The following is a 23,243-nucleotide window of genomic DNA, read 5'->3' as shown; positions in this document are numbered from 1 at the left end:
TGCATGTATCTTTTCATACCAAGCTCGTGGAGCTTGCTTTAAACCATATAAAGCCTTTTTCAACCTGCACACTTTGTTTTCCTGCCCTCTTTGAACAAAACCACGAGGCTGCTTTCTGTTGGACTATTCTGAAAACCATGTGTAGTCAAATATGCATGTATCTTTTCATACCAAGCCCGTGGAGCTTGCTTTAAACCATATAAAGCCTTTTTCAACCTGCACACTTTGTTTTCCTGCCCTCTTTGAACAAAACCACGAGGCTGCGATACATACACCTCCTCATGCAAATCGCCATTCACGAACGTAGTCTTTATGTCCAACTGATGTACATTCCAACCATTATGAGCTGCCAATGCACAAATGCTACGAATGGTAGTCATACGACAAGTGGGAGCAAAGGTCTCATCGAAATCAATGCCCTTTTCTTGAGCATAACCCTTTGCAACAAGTCTAGCTTTATGGCGATCAACACTGCCATCTGGCTTTCGTTTCAACTTAAAAACCCACTTACATCCAATGGCCTTTTTACCAATAGGCAAATCACACAAAGACCATGTACCATTCTTCATTATAGCATCATATTCACTTTGCATTGCAGCCAACCAATTTTCTGATTTTTGTGCCTCATCAAATGAAAGAGGTTCTTCCTCTTCACACATACTAGACACAGCCAAAGCATAACAATCTGATGCATAAGAGGCATGCTGAAAACCTGAACGAGTATGACTAGACATAGGTGCATCAATTTTACTATCACGCAAGGTTTGCACCAGCCATTTAGGCATACCTCTAGCCTGCTCATTTTCAGCCCTATCCTCATAGATTACATCCTGTAAATCTGCATCAGAAATAGGCTGATCTATGATGTCGTTTGAAATCTGCATAGGCTGAGTATTTGCCTCATTAGGACTTAGAATTGAATTCCCACTTGTAAATAGAGGCAACAACATATCAAATACATCCCGTGAGCTCACACCTGTCTCTTTGGTACATGATAACAAAGGCTGCACAGCATCTTCCACAAAAACAACATCTCGACTAATCAAGATATGCTTTGACTGCGGATGATACAATCTGTAACCCTTGCTCTCAGCACTGTAACCAACAAAAATGCATTTGACAGCCTTATCATCCAATTTTCTGCGTTGTTGCATAGGCACTAAAGCATAGGCCAAGCAACCAAAGACACGCAAGTGACCAATAGAAGGCTTCCTGCCATGCCAAGCTTCGTATGGAGTAATAGACTGCAAGGCCTTAGTGGGACACCTGTTGAGTACATATGCAGCACACATGACAGCCTCAAGCCAAAATGCATGTGGCAAAGCTTGGCTCTTGACAATACATCGTGCTATCTCCATAAGTGACCTGTTTTTTCTCTTAGCAACACCATTTTGCTGAGGGGTTTACGACACTATACATTGGTGTTTTATCCCACGACTAGCCAAAAATGCATCAAACTCTTTAGACATGTACTCCCCCCCTCGATCAGAACGGAGGGTGCCCACATTACAATTGGATACATTTTCAACCATAAGCAAAAACTGTTTGAAGCACAAAAATACTTCGAACTTTGCCTTCAGTGGATATACCCATGCATGCCTTGAGTAATCATCAATGAAAGTCACAAAGTACAAGTGTTTACCAAATGACGGAGTTTGCATAGGCCCACATACATCACGATGTACAAGTTGTAATTTGTGAGTGGCCCGCACAGAACCATCCTTTGGAAACGCAGAACGCTGCATTTTGCCCAAAATACAGCCTTCACAAACATGTTTCAATGGTGCCTCAAGAGGGGGCAATGAAGCAACCATATCAAATCTCTGCAAACGCAGCAAACTAGCAAAGTTTAGATGACCAAAACGAGCATGCCATAGTTTTGCATCTGAAACTGCCTTTTCATCAAAAACTGCATTTGCTGAATCTTCCACACACTTGTCATAAGAATTGAGCCTATACAGCCCACGAAACAAGGTGCCAGATATAATAATCGTCTCACCAGAAGTCAAATCATGAACAGTACATCTGTCATCCACAAATTCGACTACAAGTCCAATCTAGCAAGCGCAGAGACAGACAATATATTCTTCTTTATCCCTGGCACATACAAAGCATCTGAAAGTGTGAAAGCGCTGCCATTTGTAGCAGTAAGCATGATTTTACCAATGCCCTTCACTGGGTAAGAAGCATTATTGGCACATGTGACAGTATTCCCATTAGGAACAGCCTCAAGACAAGTGAACATATCACGATGTGAGGTAATGTGCTTTGTAGCACAACTGTCAAAATACTATACATGAGAGTCAACAAAAACTGCCGAACATGCATCATGTACAGATGGGTCATACTGGCAATACACGCTAAACGCCCATTCTGTATCCTGCACAACATTTGCAGAATCTGCATTCGTAGAAGCATCCGCTATTGTGGCTGCATTTGACTCTTTCTTCTTTGCCTCTTTAGCCTTTAGCTTAGGGAAATTCTTAATGACATGATCATTTGCCTTACAATAGTTGCACCTGATCTTTTTCTCGCCTTTATCAAGAGCCTTCTCAGACTTATTGTTGCTACCTGTGGAAGGAGAAGAAACAGTGGAAGGGGCTGCCTCTTTAGCCTTTAGCTTAAGGCAATTCTGAATGACATGATCATTTGCTTTACAATAGTTGCACCTGATCTTTTTCTTGCCTTTATCAAGAGCCTTCTCAGACTTATTGTTACTACCTATGGAAGGAGAAGAAGTTGCAGACCTATTAATAGGAGAAGAAACAGTGGAAGGGGCTGTCTTACCACTTCTTCTCTGCTGGGTAGCATAAATGCCTGATCAACTACACGCTGCCTAGCCCTGTTTTGCCTGGACTGCGCTTCTTGCAAGAGCTTGTTGACTAAATTATCATACTTGACAACATCAGGTCTGTCCTCAGTAACAAGTCTCCACGTGGAAGCAAAAGTCTGATATGACTCAGGTAAAGCATCAAGAACGGTCTGCACAAGAGAATGATCAGGAATAATCTCACCTGCAGAAATTAACTGTCCCTTGAGATCTTTAATCTCAGCAAGAAAAACATTCATGTCATCATCTTCCTGCATAATCTTTGCTTTACGCAGGTAAGAAATTTTTGCTTCGTTACGACCTGCATACAAACCAGCTAGAATATCCCAAGCCCGTTTTGCTGTTTTAGCTGAACAAATATGTGGGGTGATGTTACGTTTGATAGAAAGTGCAATCAAGGCATGAGCCTGCGCATCTTTACCATCCCAATGAGCTTGTTCAGTAGTGGGTAAAACAGCAGCAACAGTAGAGCTACTAGAACCTTCAACATCCTCAACAGATCCTACATCCACAGAACCTGGACGTACGTCCATACCCTGCACAATGTTCCACACTCCTTTCGCAACCAAAACATGCTGCATCATGTATGCCTAAAGTGGGTAGTTGTTGTCTCCATCTTTTTTGTCATCAGCAGACAACATGCGAAATACATCATTGCTGTTATCAGCCATGGCCACTGACTGAAACTGATGCAAAAGCTACCTGTAATGAAGCAAAGACTGAACAAAAAACAACTCGTGTTATGTAGCACGGTCCACAATAGAATACGTATGCCTGTTTTGCAGAAAACTACAATGTCTTTTTGCACAAAATGACGAAAACACATGTGCAGAACTTGAAATGCAAAAACGAAGCTCGAAACCACCTCAGATGCAATTTTTGAGAACGTGAGGCCCTATAGGCTTATTTGCAGAGTATAGGGACCTGCAAGCGCTCGTGAAAGTCCACCTCAATCGGAGAACGTGAGTCGGAGGGTGCCGGCGGCGTAGCCTTGGGAGCCGATGCCTGCTCTGATACCAATTCTTGGAATTAGGGTTGCAGGAAAGCACACAAAGCTTGGAGAAGAAGAAGCAAGAATGCACACAACACAAAGTGTATTAGATTGTGTCAATGTACAAAAGATAAGTTAGCCCTAGAATAATGGGCGTATATACAAGCCGGGGGAAAAAACCTCCTAAAGAGGGAAAAAGTGCCCCGGCGGTCCTAAGTGTGTTCACACACATCACTGCCTATATATATGGCAACAAATATCAGGGATCAAGATTCCAGACTCTAGCCCCTTCCGTCCAGAGTAATCACGGTTCTATCCGCCAAAATCAGGGAAGTCCCAAAGGTAGACCCTCTATCCAACCTTCAGTTTCAACCCAAAGTAATGCAAGACCTCCACCTCAGAATAGGGGAAGTCAAAGAGAGTTGTTCCCAAATCGGCCGTCCACTTCCAAAGCAGTAACGCTGGAAATGATTGAAGAAGAAGAAGAAGATGAAAAAGATCATACTCCACCTGCGAGATGAGGAGAAAACCTCACCACTGACTTCAACCCCAACAATTTCACCTAATGTTCGACAAGAATGGAGGCCCAAGCAACAACAAAGCAAATCACTCAACCACTCTCGTGCATTCAACACCAACACAAGAGCTTGTCTGTTCAAGCAAACAATCAATAGTCTTCCCTACTGCCAATACCCACATCGGCAATGGGAGACTTATGAGTGCATCAAGGACAAAATAACAATGCTCTTGTCACCCCTCTGGAAGTGAGAAATGAGTGCACAAGAACATATTGCTCGCAAGTCAGGACCTAGTTGTCCCATAAAATCAGTATAAAATTTTTTTTTTTTAAAGGGAGGAAAAAACTTGTGACTTCACGGGGTCAAAGCCTGCAATCTCACGAGTTCAGGTTTCTCAAAAATACAGTCTCATAGCTTAAGCACTTGTACTTTCACGATTTAAGCCTCATCCCACATTAAGCCATATCACGCAATAGCCATTATATATTTGTTAAGCTTATTGCTTAATATTATTTTGTCTGAATTAATGTAGCAGCTGCTCCATGAGTAAATATCCATACTCATGCACTGGAGAACATTTACACAAAGCCTCACCATCGATAACTTCCAGGTACATCTCTGGATGGGGGGGCATGGTGGGCGAAAGCTTGGTCAATGGTACAACCCATCGCCTAGACTTTTCCTTCAAATTACAAACCTCTCCAAACGACACTACCATCTTCACAAATCAATAATCTTCAATCCTTTGTGAAGATATCTATATTATCCTCGCAAGTCGACGTAATTCTTTCAATCCTCACCAACAAGTGGCTAATTCAAAATTGAGCAGTTCAATAAGAGTCTATATGACTCAATTTTTAGACTTCATGTAAATCTGCTTCATAAGAGCACTTAAATTTACATAAAAACATAAAATGTATATGGGTAGAAGAAGACATGATCAAGTCCTACTCAACAACATTTGACAAGAATCCTGCCACACAAAGGGACATCATCACAAGCCAATTACTTCAAATGATGAATGTCGCTTCAATGAATCAAATGAGGAACTGAGAAGAATCACCATCTCGTTCTGATGATTAAGTCTACGTTCCTCCGGATCCTTCTCTCTCTTCTCTCCCATTATTAACATCTCTTAGCAAAAATCACATGTAACCTTGCCGTTGATTGCCAAAAACAAATTGAGCCAAAAAAAAAGAGACTCACACATATAAAAAATGTAATCATTTGCAAAAAAACCCCACCCCCACCCTGTTAGGAATTCCCAATAAACCACTAACCTCTTCATTTTGTTAACTAGCTTTTCTTAATTCCTCTCAGGAGGAACAAAGACCATTGAATGTCGTTCAACATCAAAACCATCGACAAAGCTTGTTCATTCTCCCCACACAAAGGTCTTCAATGCGATCACGCACACGCGATCGTCATCAGGAAGGGGGGGATGTTAATCCAATTCTAGGATTAACAAGAGCTACCGCCATTATCTTACATCAAGGAGTCACAGTAGATACACCAAAGGGTCATACATTCAAGATATGAAGCAATAGTTTGCAAAACTACAACTTGGACAGGCGCCCGTAATGGTGTGACGACGGAGTATTTATGCGATTCCCGCTTCAAGAGAGTGTGGTAGCAAGATAGGATGAAGTCCTAAGTGATGTAGTTCATGGATATATTATGAGAGTAGTCATTGTAATAGCATTAGGCCTCTTATGAGCCTAAAGTGCCCAGCCGGCCACAGTTTAAGTGAGTGTGAACACTTATGGCCATGTATATAAGTGAATTTCTCTCATAATACAACAGACTCTCCCATTGTGCAATCGAGTATTGCTCTTGCTAATCCTCTTAGCCTTTCGTTAGAGAATTTGTCTCTGGTACTACAATGAGAATGGAGATACCTCACCCTGTTAATGTAGTCCTGGATGGTTTCGCCATCCTTTTGTTTGACATTGTGAAATTGCTCAATGGGTCTCCATCTGATGAGAGTATCCAACTTTGAAGGCCTCTTTTAAGGCTTTAAAGGTGGATTTATCCTCTATCTTCAGGGATCTCAACCATTGGCCATCTTTTCCATCTAGGGTGAGGCCAAAGGCACTCACCTTGACTTGATTGTTCACGTGGCCGAATGCTTCGCAGATCTGATTAAACATCTCTAAGTGCGGAATGGGATCTCTAGTTCCATCAAACTTAGTGATCAACTTAGAGATGTTGGCAGGGATATTTCTCTCTTGTCTTGGCCCTTGTGTGACAACTGGATTGGTGTTGGGGGTGTGATCAACTTAGAGATGTTGGCAGGGATATTTCTCTCTTGTCTTGGCCCTTGTGTGACAACTGGATTGGTGTTGGGGGTGTGATTCGAGAAGCTACTCCCCTCCATATTTCCATGGCTATCCTTAACATTTCAGGGGTTAGCACTGCCATGGCTAGAGCGGCCGGGTGCTGGTTGGGGTAAGATAGGTGGTGGTGTTGGGGTAAGATAGGTGGTGGTGTTGGGCCGGGTTGATAATAGACCATTGGGAGTCCTTATCTCAATGGAGGATCAGGATGTGCTTCATATAGCCCTATATGGTATTTTGGGTATGCCCCATGAGGCGGTACTACTGTGGTACATTGATGCCACAAGTTGATATGATGGAGCCAGGTAGGCCCTCTCTTTGATAGGATATCTCGAGTCCCTAGAGAGATGGTTCTTGTCCTAGGTTTAGCACTAGCCTTTGGACTTGGTAATGTGAGCATGGTAATGAATCAGCCATTCTTGTGAGCATGGCCCCCCAGACTGATGGATGAGTTTGGGTTAGGTTACTTTCACTTTGCCCCATCTCCGTTCTATGGTCTAGAGGCGGTGTGGGCACTCTTTCGAGTTGGTTTTCCAAGCCTCTATCCCTGGGATGTGGATTGTATGACTGTGTGTTTCTTAGGATAAAGCTCCAGAGTCTCAAAGCAAGGGTTCTTTGTGAATGGGTAGGGGATGTTGGGTCTTGCTCTAAGCAGGTGGTCTGTCCATACACAAAGCCTTCAGTCCTCCTGTCTCTAGGTGTCAGGAGTAGTGTGTCCCATGCCGGGATGTTCCTCACTCTCAATGGTGCTATCAAATACCAACATCGTCTTGCTCCAACATGTGTTGAAATGAAGGGTCTAATCTTATGAGCAAGGGGGCATCATGAGAATTTATATCGTCAAATAGAGGGTTGTTTTGCACCAATTTTTTCGAGCATAAGTGCATGAATGTGAGGAATAGTAGTGCAGGACCCCCTGTGGACTGTCTCTTTTTTTTGGGGGGAAAGGAAGGTACGATTGTACACTTTTAAGAAGGTATAGGTGTATGCTTAGATGAGAACACGGGTGTACGCTTCCAGGCAAGGGAATGGAATGGGCGTGGTAGGACTGAAGACATAGGTGTCCGCTTCCAAGAAGACACGAGCATGGCTACTAGAAGGGTGCGGATGTGTGCTTGTGGAAAATGAAGGAATGAGCATATACTCTGAGGATGAGGACCCGAGCGTGTCTTGAGGGAAAGAAATGAGAGTGCACTTGTAGAAAAGATTGACAAGATAAGTTATAATTATGTCTCATAAGTTTATGTTGTCCTTAACATTAATATTCTCTTCTTCTTCTTCTTCTTCTTCTTCTTCGCTACATCACAAAATTGTTTTAAAGTATTAGCAATTTATAAAAAGAAGAATCTCTCCCTTGTCAAGGGCATTAAAATCCATTTGCCACCATGAGCATTAAGAATCTTTCCCTTGTCTCACAAGCATGGAAATCCACTTATCACTTATTTGAAAGACAATATTTCTTTTTCATAGGTCCAATTGTACTTGATAAGGCCAAAAATCACTTTGACCACCATGTAATTGTGTGTTTTATAGCTTGCCTTTGAAAAAGGTAATATATTTTATGGCTTGTCTTTGGAAAAGGAAGGCCTTGTATTCCATAAATTAGCTATTTAAAACTCTTACACACTACAAAAAACAAGTAATAACTAGTATGATTCTTTATTGAATGCATACATCACTATCAAAGGAGAGATTCTTCTTTTACTCTCCTTAAAATATGTTGGCACAGGCTACGCACGACCCATGGAGCCACCTTAGACATGGCGAAAGGTCCCTCTTAACCTCCAATCCTATGTGCACCACACGCCAGTAAAGGGTGGTGGAGGGATGAAAGGGACCTTAGATTATTATATATAGATCATTGGTTTGGTAGCTCAGAAGGACATAAATATGTCTTTTCAGGGGTTTGCTAACAAATTCATATATGATGAATGGGAGCGATATTTTAGCATCTCTCTTCTAAGGCATGTCTTCATGAATGTGGAACCTTGGAAACTATTAACATGATAAAAATAACCTTAAATATAATTGATAAATATCCATAAGTAGAGGTATATCTAGCATTATAATCCAAATAGGTTACGAATTTACAAAGTAGGTTCCTACATGCAAGAAAAAAATTATCTTGATTCATTAAATTTCTCATAAACCCTACATAGTATTTAAGAGATGAGAGAGAGATTTTTCAAAGAAAAAGTTATTTCATTAATAATTAATTCAATGAAAATTCCTTCGTAGAATCTCTTTTTAGTTGTTGAGTCTTTGATACCCAAAATACGACAATAGTGTGGGCTCATATGGTTATTGACTTTAGTTATACTAATAAATCAATGTCTCCACTAAAGTAATCGGTTAAGAATTCGTATCCAAACATTTCAATTTAGTTAGAAAACAAGGTGATGGTCTCAACTTTCAAAACTGCATTGATAACAAAATAATTTATATGAATCCTTGCTTATATTTTGGATCATCTAGCGAGAAACTTATGAAAATAATGTTTAGTATTATATAAAATGACTAGATGTTCCACTTAAAGCCTTATGAGATGTTTAAAAATACGTGAAGTAGTCTTTTATTCTATAGTAATGAATATGGTTCAAAATTTATGAACTTTCATCTAAAACAAAGTGCCTAAAAGAATAGGTATATGTGATTGGCTCTCACAAAATGCACCAACAAAGCATAACATTGTACAGAACATGGGTGCAAGATATGGTCCTACTTTATGATTATTTAATTAGCTATAAAAATCCCTAAAGCTATTTTTTTTGAGATAGCTAAAGACCTTAGAATTTTCATTAAGACCTAAACTTTAGAGTTTTAATTGATTTTTGCGCTTAAGATGGATTGTATTACACATATATATATGTTTGTGAAGCAATGCACATCCAAAAACTTTGGAAAGCAATGAGAAATTGGCTAAATAAGGCTTTTTATCCAAATATAGGTGCCGAATTTTCCTTATTAAGAGAACCTTAGAAAAACTACTTGAAAATCCTTTGGAAATTAGAGTGAATATGGGTTTGACGTGTGGGGGTCCTCGAGTTTTCTCGAATGGGTGCCGTGAAAAATGTGTAAGAGATGGAGAGGGCACGAAGAAAGAGAGATGTTGGCTGACCTTCAGAGAGGGGAGATGAGTGCGAAGAAAGAGATGTCGGCTGACCTTCAGAGAGGGGAGATGAGTGCGAAGAAAGAGATGTCGGCTGACCTTCAGAGAGGGGAAATGAGTGCGAAGGGAGAGATGGCATGTGAGCTTGAGAGAGAGGGCAAGAGACATGAGCGCGGAGGGAGAGATGTCGTGTAAGCCTAAGAGAGAGGGAGAGAGCATGCGAACGGAGAGAAGCTGGAAGAGAGCACGCGAACGGAGAGAAGCTGGGAGAGAGCACGCGAACGGAGAGAAGTTGGGCAAGCTTGAGAGAGACGAGTAGTTAAGTGCGGAGAGAGCGAGAGAGAGTATGCAGAGAGGACAGGTGGGATAGACGGGCACACCTGAGAGAGAGGGGGAGAGTCGACGGCCTGAGAGAGCAAAGAGAGAGAAACGCAAAGGTCGAAACTTGAACTTTTCATATTGATTGATTAGGCCCGATAGGGCTTGATTAACTAATTAATAGATCTATAGACTGAATATGCCCCCATTATAATGGTAAAATATAGTCCAAACAGCTTTGCATTACAATTGTAATTTAGTCTATGATTTTTTATGGAATTGAATAGCCTAGAGGCAACCAATATGATCTTTAAAAATTAGATTTTCCTTCACTACGTACCTTCTACTGTGTAAAAAAGGAAACCTTTGATTTTCACTATAAAGTTGGTCAGTTACTTGAATGAAATTATAAAGAAAATGCTTGTTCAAACTATCACTATTATCTCTTCTTGTTTGTCCCTACCCTTCCTCATATGTGTTGTCTATGAGTGGTACCACACCTCTTGTTTCCTAGTGTGCTCTTGTTCGGAATGATAAGAATCATAAAATTCAAACCTCTACTTGTGGCAAGCAACATTCTTTAGGTTGGTTACAGACTTGGGTGGAAGCCCATGAATTCGTTTTGGCCAACCAATCAGAACATCACATAACGCCGCTTGTTTAACATTCGTTTACATACCGCAACCATGCCAAAGCATAGTCATCGCCTATGTGTACGCTGATTGGAGCCCAACCACCACTGCTCCATGGTGGCCAGGTGCACCAACCTGGTAGCCACAACGAAGCTGCCATGTGACAGATGAAGGATTCTCTCGCCATGCACACCCAACCTACACACGATAGCAAAGAGCTACAAACTGCAGAGCTTCGAGCCCTTTTTCTATTAAATAGTGAAGAGAGTGCTTCTACAGACTACAAAAGAGAGTGCTTCTACAGAAGAGTGTGGTTCGAGCCTTCTTTTGCAGACTGGTTCGAGCCTTTTTTTTGGGCAGAGAGGGCTTCTACAGAGAGTATGAAGAGCCTTTTTTGTAGAGGTGCTTCTATAAAGAGAGTGCATCGAGCCTTTATTTGGTGACTGGTTCGACCCTTTTTTTGCAAAGTGAGTGCTTCTACAAAGAGTGCTTCGAGCCTTTTGTTGAAGACTGGTTCGAGCCTTTTAATTTTTGTTCAATTCATGCCTTTTTGCAGACTGGTTCAAGCCTTCTTTTTTACAAGTGGTGCTTCTACAAATAGTGCTTCGAGCCTTTATTTGGTGACTGGTTTGACCCTTTTTTTTGGGCAGTGAGTGATTCTACAAAGAGTGCTTTGAGCCTTTTGTTGAAGACTTGTTCGAGCCCTTTTTTCTTGGTTCAATTCATGCCATCAATCTCTCTAGTCTATAAACACTCACACAAACTCTGTATCTCCACATTTTCTAGAGAGGTACAATAGTTTGCAGCAGTAAGGGTTGCGTCGAGCTTTTATATTTTAAACTCCATATAATCTATAAAAGGTGCGGCGGGCTGCAACAAGTACATAGGAGATTGCTTTGAGCTTCTTTTTTTGTTATCTACATTTCTTTTGGAGAGGTACGTATATTATCTGCATAATATTTTCTACATGGCCTTAATTTATCTATTACATGGCCTTCATTCATAATATTTTCTGCATGGCACGGCTTCATCTATTGCGTTGTTTACCCAGTGTGTATGCTCAAGCATCCAAAACGCCAATGGACTCCTACCAATCTTCTCAGCCCTTTGAAGACTATCATGAAATGTTCCAATTCCAACAATCCAATGTGATGGATACTCAATCGACACACCACTCTTGGGCTCCACCCTCTTATCCACTCAGCCCCGAACTCTTAATGAATCCATCCCTCGTAGCAAGACCTAAAGCCTCTAGAAGTTTTCCCTCCACTTTAGTGTCTTGTACCCCTATCAGCTCACCATATCATTGCCACCCTACTATACCCACCACTACACACCCTTACCCGTTGTCAGAATTTCAGCCTTTTCCTACCTCTAAATCATGTCATGAGCCCAGCCAAGCAAGGTGTTCCATATCCATCTCTGGTTCCTACAGAGACACCCAAAAGGAAGCAATCAAATGCAAAAAAGAGTAAAGAGGTTTTGCCTGGTGGTGAAGGGGAGGAGTTTGAACTGGTCGTTGTATTGCAGGAGAGTTGGGAATGTACTGCCTCTTGGGAGACTGTGCGTATCCTCCAAGACAATGGATGTTATCACCTTACAAAGGGAGCATGTGGAAAGGGCTTTTGGTATGCTGAAAGCCCGCTTCTACATTCTTCTAAAGTGGTGTGACATGCATCTAAACAATGTGCTCAATATGGTTGCAGCATGCTTGGTTTTGCACAACATGTGTGGTGCACCGAGATGCATTCAAACAAGACTGGGTAATTGAGGCACAAGAGGAGCTGCAAGGAGTCATGGCAGTAAGTGCAGCCAACTTTGCAAATGTAGATCCAACTGTTGTTGCCAATGGCATGGTGGAATTGAGAGCAATGTTACCTTTGAATACTAGGGAAGTGGTACAAGTCGGTGGTGGAGCAGAGACTGAGCAGAGTAATGGAACAATTGGAGGAACTGCTCAGAGGGATAATTTAGCACGGGTTTTATATGATTAATAGAGGAGAAGGAACGTTCGAGTTGTGTTTGCCAATCAAAGTGATGACAGTGCTGATGCATTTGAGTAGTGTTAATGTGGCAAGAGGAGCCATCACATCTTCTACTGCATGAATTGAAGCAAATCATGTTCTTAGTGAGCATATTTATAAAGTTTTATATACCTATGTGTTTTCCAATAGTTCTAAGGCCTTTCATAGCTATATGGGCTTTGTTGTGTGGATCTGTTTACTGCATGAACTGGTTCCTGTATACGTGTCATGAATTTCTAAAGCTAAATTTGAGCACACTGCATTGCTATTGGTACTTCCTTGCCATAATGTACGCCATAGTAGCTTAATTTAGCTGATTCCTATGAATCACTCGGTGGGTTTCTGGAAGGGCTAAATAGCTACACCTGTTTTGTATATGCCTTTTTATTGTGGCATCTGGCAAGCGCTTCAATGTTTACTAGGGTAGGTTTGAGTTGACCTCAGTGTGATGTTTTTGCTATGTTTATTCAGCCAATTGTTGGTCTACCTTGAGCAAAGGAGGCTGCTCCTAGTCTAGCAGCTAAGAGTGGCTGTTGGAATCAAATTAGAAAGTAGTGCAGATTTTGTAATGCGATTTGAAAGAAGGGGGCCTTGCAGGCCTTCCCCCTTCATCGCCAAAAGCAGGTCATCGTTTCTGTTGGTTTGAGCTCGATGGAGGAGAGGTGTGTTGACGAGCCATGGGCATGAAGGCGCGAAGTGCTGGATGCCTTTTCTGTGGGCACGCCCACAATCTGTAAAGGGTGCAACCGCCTACCCAGCACCCTTAGTGTGTTTTTTTCAAGGGAGTTTTGGTGGAATTTTGGAAGAAAAAAGCGGCCCCCTCTCTTAAAAAAAAAATGATAATAAAAATTTGGAACGTCTGTGTCCAGTGTCCACTGGTTGGCGACGATTCCGCTTTCTTACGTCACAATGAAACACGTGCAGCAGCCCGTAAGCTCCTTGTCCACTCTTACCTTCTTCTAAAACCAACATTCGGCGAAGACAGCTGCGACGATAACAATGTTCGGTGCAAAGGCTAGTTCTCCCGCCCCCGGCCTCACCCTTCCCACTAGCCACAGCCATGGCCATGGTCACCCTGCGCTTTTCTTCACCCGCAAGAAGCTGCCTGCCCATGGCTATGGCCATACCCACACTGCGCTCTTCTCCACTCGCAAGAAGATGCCGGCATTCACGGTCTGCAGCTCCGCCGTCCAACGCAGCGATGTGGAGCTCAAGCAGGGCATCGCTCACTTCTATGATTCCTCCTCCGCCGTCTGGGAGGATATCTGGGGCGAGCACATGCACCATGGTTTCTACGACACTGGCCTCCCCCTAACCGCCGCCTTGTTCGCCGACCACGCCGCTGCCCAAATCCGCATGATCGAAGAAACCCTCGCCTGGGCTGGCATCCCTGGTACCCCCTCCATCCTCCCCTCTTGCACTTCCTTTTTGTCCAGATCCTTATGTCTAGCTCGAATCAATGGTTTCTTTTCTAGCTTCCGAGGCTGATGTATTTGCAGATCAGGGCAATGCCAAGCCACAGAGAATAGTGGATGTTGGATGCGGCATTGGGGGCAGCTCGCGATATCTAGCTCAAAAGTATGGAGCTGATGTCGTGGGTATTACCCTCAGTCCAAACCAGGCTCAGAGAGGAACCGAGCTCACCGCATCGGCTAGAATGTCAGACAAGGTACACATACACATGAACATGCATGGATACTAATAGAAACTAACTTAACACGCGTACATGTATGTATGAGTATATACAGATACACATAAATTCACTTATTTTTATGCACACACATGCACACATAGGCCACCTTATTTTCTGCCACTGCTGTACTCACGACTTAATGAAATTTTCTTGTTCAGGTTAGTTTTCAAGTCACAGATGCCTTGAATCAACCTTTCCCTGATGAGCACTTTGATTTAGTGTGGTCAATGGAGAGTGGAGAGCACATGCCGGACAAACAAAAGGTAATTATCAAGTCTGCTACCTTCTGATTATACCATTCTTTTTCTTTATAAATGCTAGTCAAGTCACTCGATGAACTTATCACGATGCCTCCGCAGATAATTGGTTTTGTTCCCTTCTTTATGAAGGGGTTTTATCCAATGTGTGGTCCATTCAGCCATGATCCCATGCTGTATTCCCAAATCAAACATATCTGGGATCCAGCAAGTAAGTTCTATCTGTTTTAAGTGCAGGTGATGAACAGAAGGAAGCTAGCAACGGAAGAGTTAAATAAGAAACTTGCACACCCACAGACATGTAACTGACTACTGTATCGCATTAATTTTGGGAGGAGAAAACTACTGAAACAATTTCCTACAAATTGTCGGAAACAACCCAAGTTTCAGAGGACCCCTGTTTTCGGATGAATGCTGGCTGAATTCATGTTCGGGCTGATTTGCTGCTGCTGTAGACTGCTTGGAACTCTGGAAAACTTAAAAGGCTGGAGGCAGGTGGGCTTACAGAGGATACAGGGGGAGGGGGTCCTTGTTTTGTGCGTGCGTGCGTGCGCGTGCGCGCGTGTGTGTGTGTGAGAGAGAGAGAGCTCCCAGCCTGTTACAGCAGGTCAGTGGTGTGCTGTTGGGCTGGAAAATATGGCTGCCAACCAGAGTGGGTGGTTATACCTCCTTGCCCAGGCTTGAACCCTTGCTGGTCTGCCCACCTTGCTGTTTGTTGCCTGTTTCTGCTTGCTTGCTGCTCACAGATGGTGTCCATGAATCCTGGGATGTCTGCCTAGCACTGGTCTGTGCTGCTTCTTGAGGAAATTTAATCCCTTGATCAATGACATACTCCAAGCAACAATGAAGAGGTCTCCCTTTGAAGTAGTTTATTGTCATCCAATTGTGAACCCGATTATCAGAACATAGAAAATTTCTGAATGCCATTTTGGAGCAGATTAAATAGTACACAAATAGTACACAGATAGAAAATTATCAGAGCATAGAAAATTTCTGAATGCCATTTTGGAGCGGATTAAATAGCACACAAATATTCATCATCTATTGAGAGATACACAAAAAGATCTGGAAGGCTCAAGCAAGTTCCTGAAGAGTGAACAAGCACACGAGGGATCTTCACTTCAAGGAAGAAACATTGCATTTCTTAGAAAATTTAAATAAGGCATCTGATGCAGTTCTGGATGTTGTGTCCAAGCTTGCTTCAAAGAAGGAAGGTTGGTTCAAGATCATCCAGTAACATACGGACAAGGTCTTCAAGCTGGAGTTAATCATCTGTTGTTCCATGCAAGCAATCTTGTGGAGTACAATTGGTCAGAGCTGGTGACACCATGAGCCTGAATAAGTGGATGACAATGGTCTATGTCTGTAAAAGAATTTCAATCCCACACATGTGGTTCTTCATTCACTTAAGTGAGGATCTCAGCAAAAGGAACTCCAGTTCAAGGATACCCTGTGCAACAATGGTGTTGATGAGAGCCAGTTCACAGACAAGTCTCATCCATTGTTGTGGGCTATATCATGAGACTATGTAGGTGAAGTCATCAGTAGTTCTAGTGAGGCAGAATGTGACCTTTCCCCAAATTGGTCCCAATTCAACAAATTGCAGGCTTCCTGAGATATCCAAATGATTATATGGATGACCGTGCACTCAGCCATGATGACTCGATGAGGCTGATCACATGCTCAGCTAGCTAATTACTGACCAAAAAACAAAAAAAAATGAAATCATTTTTGCCCTGCACCCCCCCCCCCCCCGCCCCCGCCCCCGCCCCCCGCGCGCCCCCCCAAAAAAAACCCCAACAAAACAATGCACCTTACTCCCCAAGATTGATAAGTGGACACTCATATCCACTTGTCAATTTGATGTTGTCTATGCAGTGTGTTCACACAATAACCCAATAACTTTGTCCACACTTGGCTGCTCATTGGGCGCTTGGACAATACTACAATGATATGGCACAATAGCCCTTACAAAAACATGAATCTGGCCACGTACTAGACCGTTGAGGTGGCCGATGGGTAGAAGCATGTCCACGCCACACTCGAGAGAGCGTGCACAGGAGAGATCCACCTCCCTGAAAATTGTTGGGTGGTATCAGAGCATCTAGGTCAGTCATTAGAAGAGTTTTTACATATTGAATTAGGTTTTTGAAATTAGGATTTGTGCTTTAGGGTTTGCAATCCAAAATTAGGGTTTCCTTGTTTTGCATTAGTTCAACCCTTGCATCAACATTTCAGCCCCATTTTAGTTTGCATAGAAAGTTAGGGTTTGCACGATTTTTGTGCATGTGCATTAGGGTTCCTTGCACTGGCCTGGCATGTAGTAATAGTTTGCAGGTTAAGCCAAGATAGGCAACCGGCCGATCAAGGTGTGCAGTTTGCTCTCCAAGGAAACATGGTATAATAGTTCAAGACTGACTTGTAGAAGCTACAACTCCTAGTGCAGATTCTTAAGACCATGATCACGGAGTTTCACAAGAAATGGGAAGCTGTGACATGTGAGGGATTGATCGTAGTAAAACAACCTTATCCTTAACTAAATTGCACTTAGAAGCACTTAAGAGATATAGAATGGTTTCAATACAATGCAATGTAACTATATTAAATGCAATGGTTACAACTGAGATCTGAAAAAGATCTATGATGATGATGCTGATTGAAATGTTGAAATGCTGAATGCTGAACTCCACACCTTCCTAGGGTCTTGGGTTGAAGACCGCCAAAACGATGAGAGATAATGAACTGAATGATGTGCTTTGCCTTTTATATGTGAACTTGATGCTGGTCGGGCAGTGCATACTGCTGTCGGCTGAGGGAATGTGTCCACGATTGGGATTAATGCCAGTCGGTTGGCTATAGTACCCTGTCAGCTGCTGAATACTCATGTCAGCTGCTGAATATTCCTGTCAGCTGCCCACGATGTTGGCCTAATGCATGAATGCATGATGAATAAAAAACGCGTTTCGTACGTTTCAAACTTGTACGAAACACGTTTCTATGCAACACTGGTCCCGTGGCATCCAATGCCTGTTTCCACTGTGTACCAAATTCCTCGGAATCCACGTACGTGTGCTTCATGTCATCTAGTCCCGTACCAACAAGGTCGAGTCTAGTGGTCTGAATCAAAGTCACATGTCCCTTCCGGCTCAAAGCATCGGCCACTGGATTGACCTTTCTTGGAAGGTACTCAATCATACCACCAAATTGTTGGAATATTTGGCTCCAATGGTGCTGTCGGTCACTCCATTGGGTACTTGGCATTGTTTGAATCCAACGTAATGCTTGATGGTCCGTGCGAACCTCAAAGTCACGGCCATAAAGAAAATGTTTTCAAGGCCTGTGTAACTGCGAGGAGTTCTCGATCGTAGACTGAGTAATTCTTTTTTGCGGGCAATAACTTACGAGACATGTAAGCTACTGGATGACCATTCTATTGTAATACACCTCTGATTGCGATGTTACTTGCATTGGTGATCACCTGGAATGGCTCGTCTCACGAGGTAAGTGCTAAACAAGGTGCTTCTAATAAAGCCACCTTGAGGTTCTTGAATGCCTCTGACGCTCGTGGAGTCATTCGAATGCGTTGCCTTTGTCTTGACACCCTTTAGCAGATCAGTGAGGTCCATCGAGAGGTCAACAAACTTGTCTATGTGGGTGGAGTATGCTTGGAATATATCCACAAAGGATCTGATATCATAAGCAGTTTGTGGTACTTCCCAATTGACAATCTCGGCCACCTTGGCCGGATCAAGTCAAATGCCTTCTGCACTAATTATATATCCAAGGTAATGAACCTCGAACAAATAAAATTTTGATTTCTTCTCATTAACGTAGAGCTCGTTGCTTTCCAGCAACTTCAGGACTTTCTCCACATCAATGCCATGCTGTTTAACCGTAGCCGAAAATACCAGTATGTCGTCCAAAAATATGAACACACTTTCCAATCAATTCCCGGAACACCCGCATCATCATGTGGTTGAATGTGGCTGGGGCGTTCGTCAAGCTAAAAGGCATGACCGCAAATTCATAGTGGGCCCGTTCCATACGGAAGGCTGTCTTGGGGATGTTTCCTTCCACAATCCTCACTTGGTGGTACCCACTCTTCAAATCGAGTTTCGAGAACACCATAGTCCCATTAAGCCGCTCGAGAATATAATCTATATGAGGCATTGGGAATCTACTCTTGATAGTCAGCCATAGTCACAAGGGACGGGGGACGGGGACGGGGACGGGACGGGGGGCGGGGATAAGTAGGGAACGGGGACGGGGGAGGGAACGACACTCAAAAAATACTTTTTTTAAAAGTTTTTCCACTCTATACTTATTCTACTTTGGAAGTACATCAAAATGAGCACAAATTTACACTAAAATGGTAAGCTTTTGAGTCATATTAACAAAATACGCCAATCAAAGAGTGAAGGCGTTGACGGTTGATTGTATTAATAATTAAGTAGATACAAAATGAGTCATGACTCAAGAGTTAGGACAGCCTTAATAAGGAGGCAGAATACATGGAAGGACTCAAATGAGTCAATGACAAAAAGTGCTAAAGCCTAGAGGCGAGAGGCTAGAGCTAAGTAGTAAGGCCCATGAATCATGATCCATGAATGATCACCCACGTGAAGTGCTCGCCTGTCATGTGCATGTTTGCCCATGGACATATCCTAGAGCTAATCCTAAAGGGGTAACCAGAAAAACATATTAGAACCAGGAAGTTTTGAGCATGAGGTGCAGTTTTGGCCAAGGTTGGACTTGGGGCAGGACATGGAAGACAAGAAGGACCTGTCGGCTGCGTTGGATGCTGTCAGAAGCAGGGAACTGTTGTCTGCTGCAAGAAGACCAGTCGACGCTGCATTTATGGATAAGATAAGCCAGTCGGCTGGCCGACCAGCAGTCGGCCAGCACTCCAATGCTCCAAAAGGCCTATAAAAGGGCGCATATGCTCATTGATTGGATCATTCAACTCCTTTTGAGTTGGGTCCTTAGAGTAGGACAATTTTTGGTGTATTCCACCTTTTATATGAGGTAGCCTAGGGTTGTAGACTGGGTACCTTTTTGTACCGTATGAATATATGAATATATTGAAATTCTAGCTCTCTCTCTCTCTCTCTCTCTCTCTCTCTCTCTCTCTCTACTCTCCCTTTTGTCTGCATTTTTGCATCAGCATGTTCTCAGTGGTGTTTAGGGCTGAAAGAAGACCCCCAGAGCTTTCGCAAGTGACATTGGTATCAGAGCGTCAGGCTCAACAAAGCTAAACATTGATTCAGTCCCATATGATGGTGAACAGGTCCAAGGTACAGGAAAGTGACAGGTACGAAGCCCAAGGCAAGGAACACAAGATCGAGAAGAGCCCCCAGGAGGTTTGTTGGTGGTGTTCCACAAAGCCAGTTGGGATGGCCCAGGCCCCCAGCATAGTAGCAACAGAACGGGAACGGAACGAAAGCACCACCAGGGGAACGAGAACGGGAAAAAGGGGGAACGAGAATGAGGGGGAACGGAAACAGGGAATGACCTAGATAATTCCTAGAAATGACAATAAATCTTAACATACAATGCTCATTTATATAACCAAATCAGAGACACTAAAGTCTAGTGCACCACACAATTTGCATGGCTAGATACTAACATTGAACAGATCTCACAAGTCAAAATAAATTAGCCCACATCATACATGACATAAGTGACAAAAGGCACAAAATGTGGTCCACGGCCTAGATAAAAGAAACAACCCAAGTCCAGAGTCCAAGCCTCAAGGTGATATCTAAATAGTAAGTAGATATCATGCATGGCTACTGCCAGTGATGCCATCAAGGAGACTATCATCTATGTCATCCAAGAAAGCCATATCACATCTGCAGCATCCAAATCTTCAATCCCATCGCAAGAGAGAGAGACAAGGGCCAAGCCACAAAGCCTAAAGGCCAAGGCAAGAGAGAGGCAAGGGCCAAGGCCCAAGCCTCAAAGGCCAAGGCGTCTCCAAATGGCCACCTAAACAACCATAAACGGCTAGAAACGGCAAAAAAAACAAGCAAAAGAACACTTGTTGCAAGGCGCAACGGCTCCCTGCCGCCCCCCCACAGTTCTGTCCCCCATAGCGTTCCCTGGGTTGCAGCCGTCCCCGCCCCCCGTCCCCCGTCCCTTGTGAGGGACGCCTCCAGGGGGACGTTCGACCGTCCCCTGCCGTCCTTGTTTCTGACGCGTCTCGACGTCCCAAGCTTCCGTCCCTTCCGTCCCATGTGACTATGTAGTCAGCTTATTGAGTGCACGATAATTGACACACAAACGAGAAGACCCATCTTTCTTCTTGACAAACAGGATCGATGTTGCAAATGGTGACGCTGGGGCGGATGAAGCCAGATTGCAACAATTCTTGGGAGTTGGCGGTCCAACTCCGATTCCATTGCCTTGGAAAGACGATATGGAAACTTGCCTGGGGGTTCCGAGCCTGGGAGGAGGTCGGAGGTCGATCTTGTGGTCCTCTGGCCTGGACGGGAGGAGCTGGGGAGGGAAATTGTCCCGAAGAAAAATCCTCTGGTTGCTCGTTTAGCCTGCAAGTGGCTGATGAGCGGAAAGTTCAGGATTTGGCGTCACTAGCTTTGGATGGATTGTCGCTACTCCCTGTCCATGTGCTCGGACGTGGATCTATTCTTGGGGATGGTTTGCAGCCTTGGTGGAGTTCACAGTCACAACAGTCCCTTTTCTCATCTGTAAGGGCTGCAGCATCTATTGGGACTGTCAGCCCCAGTGTGGCTTCTTTCCCCTCCTTCCCCAATGTAACCTTTCTCCGAGAGCAACCAGGCATGGAGGGAGGCCCGGCTCCTCTTTTGACCTTCTTGGAGGGTTGTAGTGCTATATTTTCGACGAGTAGTAGGATCTTTTCTTGGAAAAATCTGGGATGTAAGAGTTAGGGTATGGAACATCCCCCTCTCCCTCTCTTACACACTGCATTGTGTGCTTTCTTTTGTAGTTTTTGTCAGAATTGGTTCGCATTACAAAGCCAGGAGGGCGGATTATCATTGTTACTTGGTGCCATCGAGAGCTTTTATCGGATGAGAAAACATTGAAATCAAGTGAGCAGGTACATACAAGGCTACATGTCTCTGGATGAGAGAGATATATATATATATATATATTTATTTTTTATTTTTTGGTCTTAGGAAATTTTGGACAAGCTATGCGAAATGTATTATCTTCCAGCCTGGTGTGCTACTTCCAAGTATGTCAAGCTTGCTCAGTCAATGGGACTTCAGGTGATTGCAAAATTCACTTCTGTAGACCCTGCAAATAACTGAGTGCATGGCTAAATATACTCATATGATGAGACGGTTATGTTACGAGTGTTTAAATCTGGTTCTTGAATTTGTAGGATGTTAAGGCTGCTGATTGGTCCCAGCATGTTACACCATTTTGGCCGGCGGTGATTGCGTCCGCACTAAGCTTGAAGGGGTTGTTTGGTCTTGCCAAATCTGGTAAGCATGCACACGTGCAAAGAACATCTTTGCTTACGTTGGATGCATGGTTTTATGGTCACTCTCTTTGTTCCTTCTGTCCTGTAGTACTAGCTTGCCTTGAGAGAGACTGTTGTATGACACATAATGATATTGGCTTGCATTTGTCAGGCTGGACAACCATACAGGGTGCTATGGCCATGGCCTATATGGTGCAAGGCTATAATGCTGGACTGATCAAGTTTGCTCTTATAACGGCTTGCAAGCAAGGTTAAGTCATCATACTGGGCTTGTCGATTAGCCCTTCACATGACATGGGAATGGGAACTTTTTCACACCCCGATATGTTTGGTATATAACGAAATTCGACTGCAAAATTTGGACTTAATATTTGAAACATTCAGGAATTCTTTACCCTATATTAAGCTTTTGACCATACTGTCTGTAAAGCATTTGGTGAAATACATTGCTTTCTGAGTAGCTCAAAGGCTTTACTAATCATTCTATGGCGACAGTCCAGAGAATGTCATTGCAAAAGGATGTAGCACATCAAAACATGCTCAAATGGTACTATGCCTGTTATGGTAGGCCTCAAGAAGTGGCTTTGACACTCCCATTCATAGACAGGAACTTGAAATCGCTCAAAACTCTACTTGACCAGGGTAGAAGTGAAAATCTTGCACATACAGCCAATCCATTTCTTTGTCAGGCAGGTTTTGAAAACAAACAAAGGTTCAAAAGCTTCAAGAAGATCAGTATAATATTTGTAATGGCTGCGAATATTATAATGTGGAGGGCTCTAGCTTGAGTGGTAACGCCATAGGTCTTGAGTTCAAACCCTGGCACTAATATATAGTATATTAATAATAATAATTAAACTCTAAAAAAAGGAGTGCATAAGGGCCTTACCGTCCTAAAGAAGGTTTACATCCCAAAGTACAAAGTGACCGTATATTTAATAATAATTAAACTCTAAAAAAAAGTGCGTAAGGGCCTTACTCTTGGGTTTACATCCCAAAGTACCAAGTGATCATATATTTAATTTAACAACCAATTGTTCAAGTCAACAGCTCAACTTAGCTTTGTC

The 23,243-nt window shown here is 43.1% G+C and overlaps 1 protein-coding gene across 2 annotated transcripts; it reads left to right on the top strand.

The window, feature by feature from the left end:
* Positions 1–13,664: 13,664 nt before the first annotated feature.
* Positions 13,665–22,635, top strand: G-TMT (gamma-tocopherol methyltransferase). Of its 2 annotated transcripts, XM_086777277.1 has the most exons (7): positions 13,681–14,151; positions 14,258–14,427; positions 14,610–14,714; positions 21,676–21,786; positions 21,866–21,958; positions 22,075–22,177; positions 22,328–22,635. In XM_086777277.1, exons 1-7 carry the CDS (start codon positions 13,758–13,760, stop codon positions 22,429–22,431), a joined length of 1,080 nt encoding a protein of 359 aa, XP_086633403.1. In that variant the 5' UTR covers positions 13,681–13,757; the 3' UTR covers positions 22,432–22,635. The 2 variants fall into 2 exon arrangements, with proteins under 2 accessions (XP_086633404.1, XP_086633403.1); XM_086777278.1 differs by lacking the exon at positions 21,676–21,786 and having other exon boundaries at positions 13,665–14,151.
* The last annotated feature ends 608 nt before the right edge of the window (positions 22,636–23,243 follow it).

Source organism: Cibotium barometz, chromosome 38 (assembly GCF_041138505.1).
Source record: "Cibotium barometz isolate CiBa-2024 chromosome 38, ASM4113850v1, whole genome shotgun sequence".
In the NCBI taxonomy this organism is placed as follows: Eukaryota; Viridiplantae; Streptophyta; class Polypodiopsida; order Cyatheales; family Cibotiaceae; genus Cibotium; species Cibotium barometz.
Note: the sequence above shows the minus strand (reverse complement) of the source record. Positions and strands in the feature narration are given on the sequence as shown.